The sequence below is a fragment of the Lissotriton helveticus genome, chromosome 9 (assembly GCF_964261635.1).
Source record: "Lissotriton helveticus chromosome 9, aLisHel1.1, whole genome shotgun sequence".
In the NCBI taxonomy this organism is placed as follows: Eukaryota; Metazoa; Chordata; class Amphibia; order Caudata; family Salamandridae; genus Lissotriton; species Lissotriton helveticus.
Window position 1 is genome coordinate 75,294,293 of NC_136070.1, and position 20,590 is coordinate 75,314,882.

Here is a 20,590-nt window from a genome sequence, read left to right on the forward strand (position 1 = left end):
TAGCATAGTTCAATCTAGAAGTAACCAACACCTGGACCATGGTTTTCCTCGTATCCAGTGATAGTTGGGGAAGACATTTTCTCAGCATTTGCAGTAGGCCAAAGCAGGTACTTACTACCGACTGGACTTGAGATCTCATCGGGAGAGCACTATCAATAGAGATGACCAGACGTTTTACTGTGGTTTGCGCTGAGAGTGGAGGTGACATATCCCCAGGCCACTAACGTCTCCACTCTTCCGAGGGCGGGGTGCCAAAAAAGATAATCTCCGACTTCTCTGGATTACATTTCAATTGATTACTCCTTAGCCAATTGAACATCTTAGTGAGGCATATTCTAATCTTATCACCCTCAAAGTCTGCTCCCTTATCACAGGTGAAAAGCAGCTGGGTATCATCGGCGTATGAAATTATTTTTGCCCCGCATGCTTCTACCAGTGGTGCCGGGGGGACATATATAGATTAAAAAGAGTAGGGATCAGTACAGAGCCCTGCGGACCCCCACTTTCAAACTGGGGAAGGAGGACACAAAGGGAGGAGTCCAAACTTCCTGACTTCTGTCCTCAAGAAAGGAGGTCAACTATTCTAACGCAGAGCCGCCTATTCCAAGTTCCTTCATCCTGTCCAGGAGCCTGTCATGAGGGACGGTATCAAAGGCCGCCGACAGGACCAATAAAATGAGAATGGCTCTACCCCCCTGATCTAGCTTCTCTTCAATTTGTTCAGTAACATCCAGCAGTGCTGTTTCTGCGCTATAGTTAACCCTGAAACCTAACTGACTACTGTTCAAAACGTTATTTTTTTCCGCATAGTCAGATATATTTATATTCACATATATCTCTAACACCTTAGAGAAAGACGGCAGTAGCGATACGGGCCTGGAGTTAGCTAGCACATTAGGATAAGCTGAAATTTTTTTAGTAGTGGAAGAATTTTTGTGTGTTTCCAAAATGGAAGACATACAGCCAGATGATAGAGAGGTATTAAGAACCTTATTTACCACTAGGTTATGGCCGTGGACACCAAGGCCACCAATTTTGTTGGGCAAGGGTCAGCAGGAGAGCCAGTCTTAAGACCATTAATGATATTCAGGGATACTTCAGGCTGCAGCTGAAGTATCTGCAGGAGAGTGGGGATTTCTCCTGTTGGCAGCTCCACATCAGGGACTAACAAGTCTGAGTGGTCATCAATAGGCCCCCTTTAGAAGGAATTCTGAATAGTAACGATTTTTTCGTGAAAGAAAGTCACCAAATGGTTAGTCCATTCTGTAGAATGTGGGAGATCCCTGATGACGGCCGGAGTAGCGAAAGCTTTCACAATATTAAAACTCTCCTTTCCTTTATTGTTGAAAGTCTTAATTGTATCTTCCAGATAGCTTTTCTTTACATCATTGACGTTAGTATAGTAGGACTTCATGGCCGACTTATACTCAAGTTTGTCATCCAGACTATAGTTTCTTCGCCACTTTCTTTCCAAGCGTTTACATGCACTTTGACTAGTTCTCAAGAGATCATTGAACCAGGGGGGCGAGGGCCTTGCTTTCTCAGTAGTACATATCGTCAGCGGAGCGAACTCATGGCCATTCTGCTTCAACCGAGCTTCTAGTTGAAAGGCATCCCCTTCTGGGTACCCTTATAGAAAAGGGACAGAGGATTCAAGGGCGTCCCCCAGAGCTGACGGAGAAACTCTTTGAAAGGCTCTGTACTTACTATCCACCCAGGTACAGTAACAGATAAATTATTGGTACTTGAGCCATTGACCCCGAATCTGACTGAGGTGGGCATATCCTGGTGAATGCACGCCAATAAAGATACCAGTGCTGGATCAACACCAAGAGACATCAGCGTTGCCTAAAGTTGAGATCAATTCACCCTGTCAAATGCAGACGGGAGATCCAAGAATCCCAAGAAGAGGATACCCTTCGTGGCTATGGTATACTTCTGGATTAATAAATGCAGGTTCAGGCCCTGGTCGATGGTACTGAGACCAGACCTGAACCCGTACGGTGAGTCTGCTATGATCTTATTCTCCCTAGCCCACTGGATTAACCTCCCCAGAACCACTTGGCTCAAGACCTTCACAGTGTGGTCGATCGATCAAGGAAATGTGCTTGTAGCATCTAGGATCGGCCCATATCACACTTTTTAAATATTGGGACAATAAACGAGTATGCCCATGAGCTAGGAGAGCCTGACAACAGAGCAGCATTTAAGATGTTAGACAAGAAACCGGCCCAGGTAATTACATCACACCTGACGAGGTCTGCTGGTACACCATCAGGGGCTGGGGCCTTGTTGCAGACTAAGCGCTTGATGGCGCATCGAACTCTTCGATTGAAAAGGAAAGACTAGTGCCACCTAGACCTCCCTCGCAATATAAAAAATTGCCGGTTCAAAGCTGCCTATGAATGAATAGATTTGGGAAAAATAGTTATATCATTTGTCTTCTCTAATTACGGAGGATATGGTTGGACCAGCCTCGCCAACTAAAAAAGCGTGGTTAAGGACTTTCCAAAAAGTGGCAGTATTGTTACGGTCACTTGCTCTCAATAGCTGTTCCCATGCTTCATCTTTGAGAGACTCCCTTTTCTCCCTGGTGGTCTTCTTATAAATAGCACTGAGGTATTTACTCTCCCATTTGACCACAGGAAAGCGTTTAAGGGCCACAATGAGAGCCTGAGGAGCTTTCTAACAGATCTCATCAAACCATGGGGCCTTCAGCAATAGACACTCGACTAGGTGAGGAGAGAACAAATCTCATCCCTGCACAGAAATCAGAAAAAGCATTAAACATCAATAGGGGCGGAATTGGGGTTTCAGGCAACATTCCAGCTCAGACAACAAGGCCAAGTCCTTAATTTTAATCACCGGACGGAAAAATAGGAAGGCCCCAAGCTTTTATATAGATGGCCAAAAGGTAGCTCAAATTGATGCTTTTTCTTATCTGGGGTGACTTTTGATAGACAACTAACTTGGGCTAATATGATTATTACAAGGGGCTTAATCTCAGAAAAAAGTATAATCGCTCAATATTCTTTTATAAAAATACTAGTAGGAGTGAAATTGTTGATATTGTGAAAAAAGTCTACATTGCTAAATCTGTTCTGGTAGCAACTTATGAAGCAGATATCTGGGGTTATTCGAACTCCTCAGCTCTCAGGTTATAGAGGATATCTTCTGGAAAAAACAAGTAGGCCTCCCTATACGTTGCTCAAACTTTATATGTCATGCAGAAATTGATGTTCCATATCTAATGGACATAATTAGCCTGGCGTGAATCATTTTATTGCATTCTATCTGGAGAAGAGAATCTGTTCCCATTACTCAGAAGTTCTTAGAAGACTGTATCTCTCTGGAACATGCCCACAGGATCCCATGGACAACATATATCAAAAATAGTCTCTCTTCCCTTGGATTAGCGCACTTATTTGTCTCGCCAAGTGACTACTCTAAAATTTCAAAACAGGAGACTAAAACCCGTTTTCTCACAAAGCGGGCAAATGACAGATTTAAAACTAAGTGTCTAAACGTATCAATACACTCTTATTTAGAGGGACCGATTGTCCAGGTAGGAACATCCTCATATTTATTCACACTGACAAATTTACGTCACAGGTTTCTCTTACTTAGGTTTCTAATTAATCGTAATCCCTTGTATGTTGGTCCATCCATTGGCAATGTTTTTTATCCATGATCTTCCGTTCCGTCGCTGTGATGGTGTCTCCGCTCATTCAAACTTACCAAAAAATTTCTTTTGTAAATTATATGTAGTACACCGCAAAAAATTCATATTTCCACTCAGGCGCAAATATAATTTTACTCAATGCTATATAGGAATTTATTTTTTACAATCACCGCCCGATCCCCTTGTTTTTTACCCCGTGGCGTCTTTGTTATCCTTATCATGGAAAACTAGGCGGCTGTATAATACCAAAGAATGAATTACATGCTATGTTTTTAGGAATTGCTTTAAACCAATTGTTCAGTCATCGTGAATGCTTTGTATGTTTTAATGGATATTTTTATATGACTTAACATTTTGTACTTGGATGGATGTTTTTATTTTCGCACATTTGTACTTCTATGATCTTATAATATAAGTATTGAATAAAGTGAATTGACTGATTGACTAACTAAAGAACTAAGATGGGGTAGAAATTTAGTCCACGAGTGATTCCGACCCTCTACCCACATAAGTGGGAGTTATCTGCACGCTTGGTATAAGCAAGTTCGGTGACTGAAGTAATAGGTTTGCCAGGTCCCCCTAGGCGGAGTGCTCGAAGAGGATGAAATGAAAATCATCAACAAGAGCAGTGTCCTGGATAATTGGAGATGTTGCTGAGCAGGGAACTATATTAAAGTCGTCCAGAACCATGATCGGGAGGAATGAGGTGGGGGCTTATGCCCGGGGCCAAGGAAGTCCTGTGCTACTCCGTAAACGTGCCTAACATAGAGATCATTTCAAAATTGGAAATATAACTATTAGGGTTGTAGATATTTATATTCAACAGTTCAAAGATAAGGATATTAAAATACACAGCCCCATTTTGACTCGCCCTGAGGGGGATGGAATGAATCACTTGGCAAAAAAAGAGGGCATATTCATCTAAAAAAAGGTGAGGTTTTGATTGACGAGCTTTTCCTGAAAGGTAAATATATAGTACGATGTGATAAACTCTCGTCATGACAATAAACATGGAGGGTGAGCCATACAATAGAATATTTTCCTTGATCCATGATTTTAGTGGAGGGAAGAGTGTACTTCATGGTGGCCAGGGTTCTCTATTCTCTATGTATGGAGAACAGCAAACTTTAAACTTTCTCAGATTAAAGTCTAGTTGTAAAATCAACACTCCTTTGAATAGGAAAGCTTTACTATGTTGCTATGTGTAACAAATACCCAAAACTGTGTCAATCACACAACAACATAACATTTCCTTAGGAGAAACTATGCAGCGACTGTACACGCGAGGTTCTTCATAACCAATGCAGCTCATTGAGAGACTACTAAAGAAAAAAAGCAGTTTTTAAAGGTGAGACTCACTTCACCTTGATGTTAACCAATGAGAGGAAAACAACTGGCCCATGAGCACTAAATCCTGGCGATCCAAACTGGTGACATGGAGTCTGCGTGTACACAAACGCCTTTCACTTTTGACACTGCTCAACATATGCATGGAAACCCAAAGTGCTGCCCATGCCTTATACTTGATAGGTAAACTGCTAAAGAAAGGAAGGTTTGGAGCTGTGTATGCTCAGGGGACCAATTACAGACTGGTTGCTGGTAACTCAAGGGATTAACTTACTCTCTCGGAGGAAGCAAAACAGCATGCACCCTTCATCCCAGAGGACATATGTTTCCAAACTGCAAACAATAATACGTTGCGCTCATCATTAGCAACCACTAGGCCATGGGAAAAACGTGCAGAACTAATACCATTACTGGTGTTCCTAGAAAATAAAGATGCTCAAAGAAGCTTATTCCAATGCTCTCCTTCATACAATATTCAGATACATTTAGCGACTCAGTAATTGTCTTGCACTGGGCAATCCAACTAATTGTTAAATAAAAATAAATGAAAATTAATAAACTACCAAAAACTGGTGGGAAAAAGGCAGAGAGTTAAAGGTTTTATGCTAGTTATCCCGGTGAAAACGGGAAGAACAAGAAATGATTTCTAGATGTCACTTTAATTACAATGGAAGTGAAGTATTACCTTCAAATGATGTCAATCAGTGCCTATAACATGCTCTCTTACATCTGGTCAGTGCTTTTAATGGGCTTAATGTAATTTGCATATCATAACAAATCTGTTCATTGTTTAATAAGCATTTGGACTACATGCTTTATTTTCACACTCTATTCTGATTTAACTACAAAGCACTGACTTCTTACTATTTTACAAAGATTAAAATGCAAAGATCAAGCGCACTATGCAAGGAGCGAAGCCCCTTCACATACCAAAGCTGGTATCATCCAGTACACAGGTTCAGCCTTTCTCCCCTCTAAAGATTAGACTCTGAAGATGGCAGGGAAGGAGGGGAGGTTTCGGGTGTGAAGGGGTTCCTGAGTAGTCTTATGATGATCAATAAAAGACCACTGCTCAAAGATCACTGTTCATTTGGTCTGCTGTTTATAACTAGATTAACACAAAAGTCTTCTCCTGAAATGTGACTGTCTGGAGACACATGCAAAAACAATCCATCTTCTGAGGTCCCTGGATGGTAAGTGGACACTGGTTCCAGTAATCCAGAACACTGGCACCAGCTACTGTTTGTCTGGTTCTAGGTTCAGTAGCAATGCCTAATAACCTGTGTGGGGTGAGATTAGGGGATGGGTGTTAGTAGCCTTATTGCCCTCATGTCGCCAGGACTTAACCGCGGTCCCTTCATTAATCGGCTAATAACTGCGGGTCTCTGTGACGCTCAATAACACTTAGATGGTTACTCCTCAATTAAGCACAAAGTAAATGTTCTAGACACTAAAGTAGAAATTCCTTTTGCAACTGTGACCTTTCCACGGAGGATTCCCCAACAACATGTATAACTAGGCGGTGCTCTATAGACACTGCCAACGTACCTAAAACTGAAGAGTCTGGCACATATTGAAAGTAGCAACCACATGGAGATAATGGACGGAGCACTGAAACATTGCAGACACTCACCCCCAGTCACAGATCTGGGTGGAATCCATCATCGTTCTTTAGCTCACTTCGCCACCCCAATCAGACCCAGCTATATGCAAATCAGTCTTCACCCTGTGCCTCATGGGAACAGTCCAGCCCGAAATGCCAAGCCAGGTCTTCCAAGGAGCAGAAACAAGCATCCTGGGACCGGTTTCTGGCTAATCAGCCGTCATCAGCCAGGCTAGCTTGAATCCAGTGGCAAACTGAGCAAGGGACCCAAGTCTGGGCATACCCTGCCAACTTAGGGCTAACAAAGCAAATAAAGTAACCTCTTTCACTGTGCATTCTAATGTCATGTTCCATTGCCTCGAACAATTGAGTTGACAAGCCAAACAAACAACAACCCTCACCCAAACTAAATCTAGTTACTCAAGTTTCAATTCTACTAAGTACTGTATCAAGAAAATTGGGCACTTACACAAAGCAACGTTACTTTGTTAGCACAGGTACAAAATGCCTTATTTATAGGATATACAGAGAGAAGGGGGAGGTTTTTAACACATTGCACATACTGGCAAGCCTGATCGAAGAGACGCAGTTTAGAACACAGGGAATCCGTAAAATAAATGTGGATCTACTCTCTAGTATATTTAAAATGTATCAGAGCAAAAACACTTCCTGCAATTATAGACTCGTGTGAGAAATAGGTCTCAGGAAGGAAGACTGTCTGTAACCGCAGAACCACAAACAGGACCCAGTATTCTTACAGTAGAACCGGGGACCCAATGGTGTGTCAACCAAACAAGATGGGTCAGCACCAATGATCCAGATGCCTCTCATGCTGGAGCGGTAAACCCCGTGAAGTGACGGTTTAATGACTGTTTAGTTCCCGAGTTAGTCACTGACAAAGGATCACAGTTGATGGTGTATTAAAGTAAATTAAAGTAGCTGCTGCGCTAACAACTGGAAACTGTAACTAAAATAGAAGACAAAAGTAGGGTGCAATCTTGTATCTTAAAGAAAGTGTGTGGCTTCACTTGAGCAATATTAAAAAATGAATTGAGAGTGTGGCTGTGGATGGTGTAGGAAAGTGGCTGTTTTTGACATGGTCTCCTCCACTATTTGCCACTTGTGCGGATGTATTACGACTGATGTGCACTGGGTCCTTGCTAACTGGGCCTCAGTGCCCGTTCCATAAAACAAACCACATGTTCAATGGTAAATGTTACCACTGGCACCCAGAGCATGGATACTAAAGAGGATCCCCAAGGGCTGGAGCATGTATTCTGACACCCTTAAGGGTCCTCACACAAATTGCATGCAGGCTGCGTGAAATTGTGCAAACCTTTCGGAAAACATAACACTGCACACTTCCTGGGTGCCATGCCAAAGTACAGTGCATATACAATATGTAAGTCACCTCTACAGCAGGCCCTAAGGCAGGGTGAATGATATTACAATGAAGGTCATATCTGTGATGCCTAGTTCCATTACTAAGCATTGCGAGTGATCAGGAATCCATCTTAAGTACATGTACTAGGCACTGGTCATTCCGAGATACCCGGCTACATAATGGATTCATTGAAAATAATGGTGTTTGGTATCAAACACCTCGTCTTAATAAATGTGTACTGATGCCAGTACTAGATTTAGTATGACATGCACCCAGAGGGCACTTTAGAGGTGCACCCTGAATCCTACTGGTCTTTTAGTGTGCTGGCTGACGACTATCTTCCAGCCTGCCACCACAGACGAGTTTCTGACATCTTGCAGGGCAGAGCTTGCTCTCTCCAAGGTCAGAAACAATGCCTGTCGGTAGCAAGGCGATCACACCTCCTCCAACAGGATGGCTCGCAAATTTAGAATAGCAAGGCCAGAGGCTTCAAAGCCTCCGCTGCCTTTGACGTTGACCCTGGCTTCTCCCCTGACCTGGGAATGCCACCCCATGCCCAGGGGCTCACTTGGCACCAAAGTTGGAGGGAAAATTAGTCAGGAGGCGTGTCACACTTACAGGCTGGTCACACAACTAAGGTGGGCCACCTGAAGTGGACAGTCAAGGAAAGGTTTCACTATCTTGTTTTTGGTGAAACTAGGAACTCTGGGTCAGGATTATGTCCACTCTCCGCAGGAAGTGGTCATATAGGGGGTGTAGTCACTCCAGAGGTAAGTAGCCCATTGACTACTACCCGATACTCCCCCTTAACGCCCCTAAATTCGGTTTTAGGGGCTTCTCTGACACCAGGAACTCAGATTTATCTACCTGGGAACGGAAGAAGGACTACGAAGAGCTGACAGAACTGTGAACCAGTTCCCAAATTGGCAACAACCCCTGCCTGGCTGCTGCTGTCCTGACAATTGAAAAGACCCGACTCCTCTAGCAGCTGTGCATTCTCTTGAAGCCTTGGAGGGCTGTTAGCACTTTGCCAACCACTCAGCATCTGCTCTGGAGTGGAGGAGCCACTTCCCTGCAGCCTCTGACCGCATTTGCCTGGTTCACCATTTTGCCAATCATCTGGTCCACTGAGGGAGTCCAGGAGGTGATCACCGTCGCTTCTCCAAGTCTCAAGACACTGAACCTTCCCAGAGCCTCCCTGCACCAATGCTCAGTGTACCAGAGGCCTTGCAGCAACCAAGAGTTGTGAAGTGTCCCGCCCAGACACCAACACCGCCAAAACCGACCTACCGACAAGGGACGTCAGCATCAATGAGGCCATCACCAAGAGTGGACCTGCTGTCTTGTTTTCCCCCTCACCAGGTCAACCCCAAGAAGTGAGAGTCTCCAATGCAAGCGACCCACTGGAAAAAACACCTCTGCACCCAAGCTGAAGAGCCAAACCCCTATTTGGGTTCTGGTGGACTGCTCCCCCAGACCCCACTTGCAGCCTTTTTTTGTTAAGGGTAATCTCAATTGACTTTACCGCATAACGCTCAAGGCTACCATAGTGAGCAGCACCTCTACACCCGGACACACCAGGGCAGGTGAAACCAAACTGCTGGCGGTTCTATCCACCTTGGCGCCTCAACACCTTAAGTTCAAGAGATCAACTGTTTGCAAGTATTGCTATGCAGTTTATGTTTCTCCCATAGGATAATGATACAGCATTAGAGGCTCATACCTCAAAACCCTTATTTCTGCATTTTTTACGGTTTTTCTGTAAAAACAATAACTCCAAAAGTACTTACCTGATTCCGATGATCTTGGGATCTAAATTAATTTAAAAAATAAAATGTATCGGTGTTATTTTTTTTAATTGCTCTTGAATTTCTTCTTGAGTGTGAGTCTCATTTATTGACTCTGTGTGTACAACAAATGCTCTCTGTGTGTACAACAAATGCTCAACACTCCCCTATGATAAGCCTAAGCTGCTCTTCCACACTACCACAAATAGAGCACCTGAGATTTTTAAAGAAAACCCCTGTAAATCAATACAGATCGTCTGGACTATTTGCAAGGTGTACCCCTACATTAGTACGCTGCATAAATAGCCAGCTTCCTAGAGATAGTCATTGAGATTGTCTCCCGCACCCTTCCTCCCGTACTTCCTCCTTTCCGCTTCCCTTTTCTTTGTTTCACGTGTACAAAATATATGTTAAGTAGAGCATTAATAAAAACAAAACCTACACAGCTCCAGCACTCTTTCACAAACCAACAAGATTAAGGGCCTGCTTACGATCTTGGCGAATGGGATACTCAGTCACAAAAGTGATGGATATCCCGTCCACCGTATTACAAGTTCCATAGGATATAATGAATTGTAATTTGGCGGACGGGATACCCATCACATTTGTGACGGAGTAACCCGGTCCACCAAGATTGTAATCAGGCCCCAAGTCTTTTGTCATTCTGTATTATCAGAGGGCAGCAAGAGTTATTGACCAGCTTCCTGTGTATTACTTTGTAAGTACTGAAGCCCTGACTACAATCACGTATGCTGCCCATCGAATGTTCACTGTTGAGAAGTCATGGTGCATACTGAAGGGAAGTGGAGAACTTGATGTATGCAGAGCTGCACAGACACCTGTCAAGCAGTAGGCTGGCAGATGCTGATCTGCTTCCTCCACTCCCTTCTCCTGCCTCCTTGGAGCTCCACAGTTCCAAAGAATGTGGGGGAACCATGACGGCTCCTTTTCTCAGCTGGTGTCTAACCGATCTGTGACAAGCAGCACACCTCTGCTTCCTTCTGCAGCACCTCTACCCAAGCTGTCAAGCCAATTGGCTGCTCTCTCCTAGGGGAAGCAAGGGAATAACATTTCCAGAGAGTGAAACGACAAAGCTAGAGGAAGGTGGGGTTGAGTGGCAACACACTAGGTCATTTTCACACATTTAAATGGAAGGCGATAAAAGGAAGTCTCAATGGAGGTCAGACCAAGCGGCAGTGTGCAGGTAATTATTTATTCTGAGAGGTGGTAAGGACAGCGATGGTTGGGTATTTTTGGCAAGAGCCTGATTTTGTACGAGTCGCTCATGCATGCTATCCCAACTGGTCAATCACATCACTTTGGGGAGGGAGACATCAACATTCACATACACAAGTTTTCCACCTTCAGGCTCAAAGTGAGACACCTTGAGCTTCACTCTTGCTGTCTATGGTGTTACTTTGAATATTTTTGTGAATAACAAGCCAGTTCATTCTTACCCATCTACAGCTCCATGTTTTTCAAAGACTAACTTCCAGATAGCTTTACTAGACAGCAGTGTGTCCTAATGATGTCTGTCCTGCGATCTTTCGTTTGTGGGAGAAATGCAACTAAGGGCAAAATATACAAGAAAAACTCATAAAAGAAAAAGTGTGAAACTAATGATTTATCTTTTTAAGAGTATTTAAGTATTTCAGGTACTAACAAGCTGCTGGTATGTGCCACCAGCTGGGAGAGGGCAGATGTCAAGTAAAGGTGCATACTGCTTTGTGTTACTATTGCTGAAACATTTTCTTCACTTACTTTTTAAAGGTATTGCACCCTACTTATCTTTTGCTGGCTACGTTCAAGGAATATAAGATGTAAATTGTGGCAATTGCATTAGCAGAGATATGGTTCAAAGATTGAAATTGAGACTGAAAGCACTGAGACCATCCTATGACTTTAATTAGTTTATCGGTAGGAGTACATTAGGTAAATAAATTATCTCCCAGAGCTAGCCACAGTGAAAGGTGAGGTTTCCTTTGTCAGGCAGAAAACAGAATCTCACTCACCTCACTCAAGAAAGATGGAGGATTCTGCCATTCAACCCTTCAAGGGAAAGGAAGGAGTTAGGCAGTTATTCAAATCAGGAAACTTCATAATTATGCTAGGAACCTGTACATAGTGTTTCCCTACGCTGCATGTGACAGAGCTGAGAGGGGGTAAAATTGAATAACACCATTTCAAAACAGAATCAATTCCTTCAAGAGTCAAACACAACACACACCTTCAGCAAGCTAACGGTATTTATTAATCTGAACAGAATTTCGTTGAAAAACAAATTAAATTAACTGAATACCAAACTAAATATTTTACGTTCAAAATCAGGTTGAGTTGGGAAGGGGAGTTGAGAGATGCCTGTTCATCGACCAGAGTTCTTTCGCAACTATACGATGTGACGCATACCAACAGCTTGCGATTGTGGGGAGGCGTGAATGGGGAGAGAGGGGCGAATGTTGCTAATTGCATGACTGTACTGTTGAGTTCTAAACAAAATGCAAATAAAAATATTTTTTAAAAAAATTTCAGGTTGAGTTTTTTTGATGGAGTCAAAGATTGTAGACCTTGATTTGGTATACAACTCAAGCCTTTGCTACAAATCAAGCATTTTAATAAATACAATTGCAATAATGATAGTGAATAGCTTTCTTACAGGTCTAACATCTCCACATGAGTTGGTGAACTGTCGAGCTAGGCCAAAATCGAGCATGTAACACTTCCGACACGTGCTTGGAAACCGACCCATCGCAAAGTTGGACTAGAAGACAAGAAAAATGCATATAAATACAAATGAATCATCTGTTTTATGGCTACATATTAAGCACTTCATTTCAGTAGATGTGGCTACGGTCACAATGTTTAAATTTGCTAAGACAGTGTTTTCACAAAACTTTAGAACGACTTCCTTTACCCTCTGATTTCTAAGCGCTACATAAATAAATATAAGTAGAAAAGTAACAAATATACTGAGTATGCCACAACAATACATAGAAAATAACAAGCTACTTCCCTTCAGTAATGCGGTTTTTGGTGGATACTCTATCTAACCAAAGATGTCTCTCCTTTTGAATATCCCCAGGGGACAGACTGCGTCCCTAAAATAATTCTGCACAGTCCAGCATGCAGGAAGGTGGTGTTGTAAGGAGTTACTTCAACTCCACCCCAGACTCCACTCCATCCCAGAATAGAAGACTGGACGAACATGTAGGCACCAATCAAGTGTACGGATGTGAGTTTGCGCCCTTGGACGTGGAGCAAAAAACGCATATTCTGTGCCAGTGTGCAATTCTCTAATTCTGCAGTTAGAGTATCCACCGGAAACATTGTTACCGAAGGTAAGTAACGTGTTCTTCTGCTAGATATTTCCAACTGCAGATTCCTCCTCTTTAGCGTAAATACCAAAGCAGTGAGGTAAAGTCCCTAGGGCTAGACTCCATCTTGATCAGCCGAGACTACATTTTCTCTATTTTTGCAGAATCATCATGTCTGCCTTTGACGCAGAGATAGTCTATACTTATCTTTTCAAGAACCTGTGAAAGTGTCAAGTCATTCAGACAAGGAGATTGATAAGATACCCGATGCGCAGACAATTACCTCAACAAGACACCTGATGCGACATCAGTCTGGAACCAGTACCTTGTTATCTCCATCTCAAGGTCAGATAATAATGACAAACAGTGTATTCTGAATCAACATGTTTTTACCTTATATCTTTATAAGAATATGTCTAAGACTAGCATGTTGATGAACATAGGTTATGTCAGATATTCTTAAGGATAGGTCAGAAATTCTGATCTCAGATAGAACCACTTGTCAGGAGAGGTCCTTCGCCCTAGGTTATTGCCCAACATACTGCCAGAAGACCTTCAGATTGCTGTGACGCTGCTGCATCCCGTTCTGCAGGGAAAGCGGATTCTAAGCCAAGTCTGAGAGGAGAAGAACTATTTGCAAGGCATGTTTTCCTTTCAAGGGAATACTTGCTCCAGACTGCTGATAACTACCGTGTTTTGCTGTAAACAATAGGATCCTACATTTGAAATAAAAACTTTTTAGTTTAAATGTATTTTTCCTGGTGCAGTTCTTGAGTGGGATATTGTAAAGAATGAAACTGGGCTTCTAAATTATCACTCGGTACCTAAATACCTGTTTAGGGACTGTTGGCAACCTAAGACACGGACATCGCGTCAAATATGTATCGAGTGAGGATGTGTGGGGCAACAACAAACAGTTTTTTCCCATTCGATCACTAGTGCATTGAACTTTTGCTCGTGACATCCATGGGTGTGAAAGTAAATGTTTTAGAGATAAAACAGAGTCTTAATTTACATAACAACAGTACTTCTCCAGTTTCGAGTCTGCGGGATGACTGTAAAAAGACTGCCTTCCGGGTTAGGAAATGTAGGGAACAACTGTTCAACGTCTCAAAAGAAGTACACATAGGGAAAGTTAAGGACTACATTAAGATTTCACTATGGTATCAAAAAAGGTATATGTGGGGGGGCGTGGCTAGCAGCCGATCATGGCGGCAGCATAAGGGACGAGCTCCGCAGCTGAAGCGGCCTCTTCAACTATCCGACCCATCATTCGCCACACTTTTCGAGCCCTACAGGAGGGTTTCAGCACCCAGGACCGGGCGGAGCAAGTAGCGAGAAGCGGCGTTCGAATCCGAAGCCCGGGAAACGAGGTACGCCGCAGCTACGGATTGGCCTGCCTCACTCGCTTAGACCGGGACCTTTCCTGAACGAGTGGCCGACAGGAAGTGCAGTTGATCCGGGGGACCTGGTCCGGAAGTGCCCGCAGGCTGCGTAGACCGGCTGACGACACGGAAGAAGCACGGCCAGACTGAGCGCCGCTGGCGACCCGGTGAGAGGTGACTGGCCGGTTGCGCTGTGAACGGTGAATCCGGCACGAAAATCGACCGGCGGCCACAGCGAAGGGGGAGCCTAAGAGGGCGAGGGGCAGCCGCCATCTTCCGAGCCTGCCGCGTAACTACTTTACCGCCGGCATACTCCGCCCTGCGGAACATCCTGCAAGTGCCTGAATTGAGGGGGTGTGCCCGGCAAAAGTCTTCACCCGGTCTGGGGCTCAGACCCGATCCCCTGGGTGCACGGAGGGAGTCACCCGGTCCTTATCGGTGAGTGCGTGGGGGACGCCCCGGGTTGGCCTCAGAGTTGAGGACTCCGCCACCACTCTCTGGCCGACGTGGGTGAAATACTTCGGACAACCTGGAGCTGAGAGGCCTGAAAAACGAGAAACCCACTGGCATGGCAGGAAAAGGAACCAAAGGAGGGGCCACCCAGATCCGTATGGACCGGTACACGTCCGAAAAATCGCCCGCCTCCCCAGTGACGGGGAGAGACGCGGGGGGCAAACCGACAGATACGCCGGGAGGTAAGAGGGCGACGTGGAAGACGTGATGCATGCACTGGCCCTGCTACAGACGACGGTGGGGTCAATCTCCACGGATGTCACTTTGCTCAGAGCCGACCTTCATAAGATGTCGGAAAAGGTCAAAGACATGGAGGTGGTTACAAAATCCCTAGTGGAAGATGTCTCAGTACTTCAGCAGGCGATGGGGAAGCTGACACAGGACAACAAACTGCTGCGTGGGAAGCTTGATGAGCAGGAAGGGCGTTCTAGGCGGAACAACATCCGTATTATCGGCGTGCCGGAATCGGAGGGCACAAGAGCTATGGACTTGTTCGTGGAGAGCTTAATCACGGGCGAACTTCAACCGAAAGGATTGTCCACCTTTTTCTCCGTGGAAAGGGCCCACCGCGTGCCGGGTTGTCAGCCGAAGCCAGGGGCAGCCCCACGACCCATTGTGGCCCGCCTATTCAACTTCCGCGATCGGGATGTCGTCTTGCAGGCAGCAAGGTCATCCCCTCCCATTAAACTCCAGAACTCTACCATTGCCTTCTTCCCAGACTATACGGCAGACGTCGCACGCAGGCGACGAACCTTTTTTGAGGTCAAAAAAGAACTGAGGTCACGAGAACTACCATACTCCATGCTCTTCCCTGCGAGACTCAGGGTCGTAGCAGAAAACAAAACTTGGTTCTTTGACGATCCAGAGGCGGTGCAGGAATGGCTGGAGGGGTGGAGACCGGGACGCCACCCTCGACGGACCAACCGGGTACCAAAGGGCCACAATGTGGGAAATCATCCGGACTCCCAGATGGCGAGTGGGGACACAGAAAGCGGCGCGTCTCGAGGTGCAGAGGGCGGACTAGAGGAAAATGAGGACCAATAATTTCCTGGCTTCTATAACGTACTGGACTAATGATGCTTCAACGCTCTTCCCGCCATTGGACACTGGGTGATGGACCTCCGAGGGTGTGATTGAGAGGCCGCTGGCAGCGGAGAGTCCCTCACCCCAACGCGCAAGTATACTGTTTAGGGGTAGGGATAAGCACTCTGCTCAGTTGGGGGGGCGGGCAGTTTGGAGTCCGTGTAGCAGGGGGGCAGGGAGGGGGGTGGGTGGAGGTTCAAGACTGGTTACAGTTTGGGACCACTTGGTCCTGCATGTTTTAGTACTGTACGCACACATATTCATTGGCATGACGCAACACATGGGAGGTATCGCACGACACCGGGACAGTCACACGACGGGAGGGTGGGAGAGGTCGCTTCAGCCACGCACTCGTCCACATACGCCACCTCACTCATAGAGCGAAAGCCCCGCGGTCTATAGTGCTCCCTCCGTTACAATGGTGTGGGACCTTGTCCGACGGGCTCCCCTGGGCCCACCCTCCGACCCTTCCTATGGCCGGAACTGACCAACACACCACGCCAACCCCGCTGCAAATCATGTCATGGAACGTTAGGGGATTGGGCGATAAGATCAAAAGGGGCCTGGTTTTGCAAGGCATTAAGAGGCGGGGACCCACCCTGATTCTCCTACAGGAGACACACTTGTTGGGGGCGGCCACGCGGGCAATGGATAGGAGGGGGTACCGAATGATAGCACACGCTGACTTTACCTCAGGGTCTCGGGGCACAGGCATATTGCTAAGGAAATCGTCCCAAAACATAGTGAAATCGACAAAAATAGATGATCAGGGCCGCTTCGCGGCCGTGCATGGCCAATGGGAGGGTAGACTGCTAAATGTGGTCTCAGTTTATATTCCGCCGGCGCTGCACTCAGTGGCCCTACCGGACCTCGGCAAATTCCTGCTGGAGCTCCCTGAAGGGAACTTGATTGTGGGCGGAGACTTTAACATGACACTCACAAATACCCTCGATCGGTTCCCCGCACGTCCGCAAGCACCTGGCCCTAGCAAACTACAGAACTTTCTAGAAGCACAGGGTTTGGTGGATGTATGGCGTGCACTACACCCAGATCAGCAACAATACTCCTATTACTCAGCGACCCACAACAGTCTCTCCAGAATAGATTACTTTTTCACATTGAATAACGGTCTCCTCAGCATTGGCGAGGCAGCGATACAGCCGAGAGGCATCTCGGATCACTCGCCAATCACACTAACCGTAACTTGCGAAGGCATCAAACACAAGCGAGTGTTTCCGATCTTCCCGGGTTATCTCAAAGCTCCGCTGGTCTGTAAAGACCTAAAGAAAGCAACCCGGCTTTACTTTGAAGAGAATCAGTCCTCGGTGGACTCCCCCTCAATATTGTGGGAGGCCTACAAAACAGTGTTCAGGGGTCAGGCTATTGCAGCGATAACGAATAACAAAAAAACGCACAGGAGGGAGGCATTGGAACTGGAGTTGGGCCTCGAGAGGGCCAACACTGCCCATATGGCAGACCCATCGGAAGACACACTTCATGACCTGCAGATACACCAGCGTCGCCTCAAAGATCACTTGAGGAGAGTGACGATGGCGGACATTGCTGCGACCAAGCATAGGGTATATGACTTAGGGGATAAAGCTAGTGTACTCCTGGCATGGCTGGACAGGACACATGGGGGGGGCAGAAACATACTACAGATTGCAGACTCTTATGGCAACGTGCACACACGACCGGAAGATATTGTGGAAACCCTGGCTGACCACTTTCATGAAGTGTACACTCCAACGATAGAAGTGTCGGAGGATGAGGCCCGAGACGCCCTCGAACATGTGCCTCTGCCGTCCTTAACGACTGAGGCGGCAAAGGATATCGATGCACCCTTAACGATTGACGAAATTAAATCGGCCATTGATTCCCTCCACTCAGGTAAGGCTCTGGGTCCCAATGGGGTGCCCATTGAATGGTTTAAGACCATGTCAGAGTCGCTGAGTACGCCCCTTCTTCACATGTATGAGAAGAGTAGGATGAAAGGGATTTTACCCGCAGACCAACGGATGGCGACCATTGTCGCGATCCCGAAACCGGGAAAGCCGCCCAACGACTGTACATCATACAGGCCTGTCTCCCTTCTTAACCCGGAGGCCAAAATAATAGCGAAAGTGCTGGCAAACAGACTTATGCCATGTTTAACTCAACTGATCCACCCGGATCAATCCGGCTTCATGCCGCATAGAAGCACGGCCCTTAACCTTCGCAGGGTACACGGAGTGGTGGCACGACTCTCACTGTTACAAGAACCGGCAGCGATACTATCGCTGGACGCCAAAATGGCGTTCGATTTAGTGGAGTGGGGCTACCTCTTCGCGGTGCTGGCACGGATGGGCTTTGGCCCCGTCTTTATCTCCTGGATAAGGATGCTTTATAAGGATCCTATGGCCAAGATATTGGCGAATGGCCACACTTCACGGACCATATGTCTAAAACGGGGTACACGACAGGGATGCCGACTCTCACCTCTCCTTTTTGCTTTGGTCCTGGAACCGCTGGCGGTCACTATCCGCACTACGCCACTTCTGAAGGGGATACGGTGGGATTCGCAATGGGAAGACAGAGTGTCCCTTTATGCGGACGATATGTTGATATACCTCACAGACCTAGAACATAGTTTGCCCCACCTCCTAGCAATTTGCGACTCGCATGGGCGAGTATCAGGATATACCATCAACTGGGCGAAGTCGATACTTTTTGAGCTCAGGGGGCCGCTCCCGCCAATGCCGGACTCTTGTCCACTGAGGATAGCTCCCTCTTCCTTCAAATACCTGGGAATCCACGTCACTCGAGATGAAGCGGAGTTCACTAGACTAAACTTGTTACCTCCCCTGTCCCGACTCCGTAGCGATGTGCAACACTGGAAAGAACTCCCGCTGACATTGCTGGGCAGGGCAGCATTATTTAAAATGATGGCCCTGCCGCGATTTCTGTACGTTCTCGAAAATGCCCCGTATTTGGTGCCTGACGGTTACCTGCAGAAAGTAACAGCGCAGATCTCGAGTTTGCTCTGGGGGAACCGGCCAGCTCGGATTTCGCACGCAACGCTGAATAGGGGCTGGTATGATGGGGGCATTGCACTGCCTAACGTGCAATTTTACTATTGGGCGGCCCAACTTAAAACCTTAAACCAATGGCTGCACGCCCCACAGGAGGACCCGGCTTTCAAAGCAGACAGGGTACAACTGGGCACAAATAGCTTACTGGCACCTCTGTATCACCGGGGCATTGCGGCGCAACTCATAGGGCCCACTAAACACACCGTTCAACTGTGGTACAAGGCACAAACGAAGTTACAGTGGGGAGGGATCATCACAAAGCTCACGCCTCTGTGGGACACCAAGGCACTGGGTCATCTAAGACACACTAAGGGCTTCACTCAGTGGGACAACATTGGGATTTCGACCGTGGGAGATATGTGGACTGGAGAGGGAGTGGTCTCGTTCGCGACCCTACAGGAACAGTACGATATGAGGGATAGCGAACTGTATAGATACATTCAGATCAGACACGCCCTGCAGGCGGCATTCCCACCTGATACATCTCCACCTGAATCCTCCCCATTAGAGGACCGTCTCCTCACAGATTTCATGCAGGAAGGCGCAACCTCATTAACATACCGTAAAATACTCAACAATGTACCTGACCCGCTGCAGAAGTTGAAGGACAAATGGAAGACTGACGTCGGAGACTTAGATGAGTCTGACTGGAACGCAGCCATGGCGTCTCCACGTGAGGCGGGTATATCATCTAAATTCCGCTTGGTACAATTAAAAATTTTACATAGGATTTATTACACCCGCACAACATTACACAAACTGCAGAGAGCGGATCATCCGTACTGTCTTAGGGGATGCGGGGACGAGGGCACGTTCATACACACACTATGGGAATGCCCGCGCATTGTTGGTTTCTGGCAGCGAATAACGCGCACTATCGCACAAACACTCCACACCTCACTTACAATGGACCCAAGGTTGTGCCTACTGAATGTATGGGGACCTACAGATCTTACTTTCTATGAGAGGGCGTGGACCACAATAGGATTTATCACGGCCAAACGAGATATCGCTCAAAAATGGGGGACGGCGGAGCTCCCCACGCTGGCACAGTGGATCAAGAACATGGATATGCTTATGTTGACAGAAAGGGCAGTCTATAAACTAAGAAATAACCCGCGCAAATGGAATGGGGTTTGGCAACCGTGGAACTCATATAGGGGGGATATCTGTGAGCCACTGACAGATGAGGGCCTCGAAGGATCTGATGATGAGGGAGATACTGATTAGAGGTTGAGATCAGTGGTGGACGACATACATGCACAGGGAGAGATTGACCAAATAGTGGTGGGACTTGATGGAGGAGGGGGGCGTGGGTGGGATGTGACTTTGAAAGGTTCGTCAGATTGGTCCCTTACAAGAAGTCTTCGAGGCTAGATAACGTGCTGAGAGTAACCCATTATAATGCTGAATCTTGTGTGCAG

General features: G+C 46.3%; 1 protein-coding gene across 1 annotated transcript in view; it reads right to left on the minus strand.

Moving 5' to 3' along the window:
• Positions 1–20,590, minus strand: part of TTBK2 (tau tubulin kinase 2) — a 631,485-nt gene that overhangs the window by 222,896 nt on the left and 387,999 nt on the right. The window contains exon 7 of the mRNA XM_078659515.1: positions 12,457–12,561. Coding sequence (XP_078515641.1) covers positions 12,457–12,561 — 105 coding nt within the window. The remainder of the gene's footprint in view (positions 1–12,456; positions 12,562–20,590) is intronic.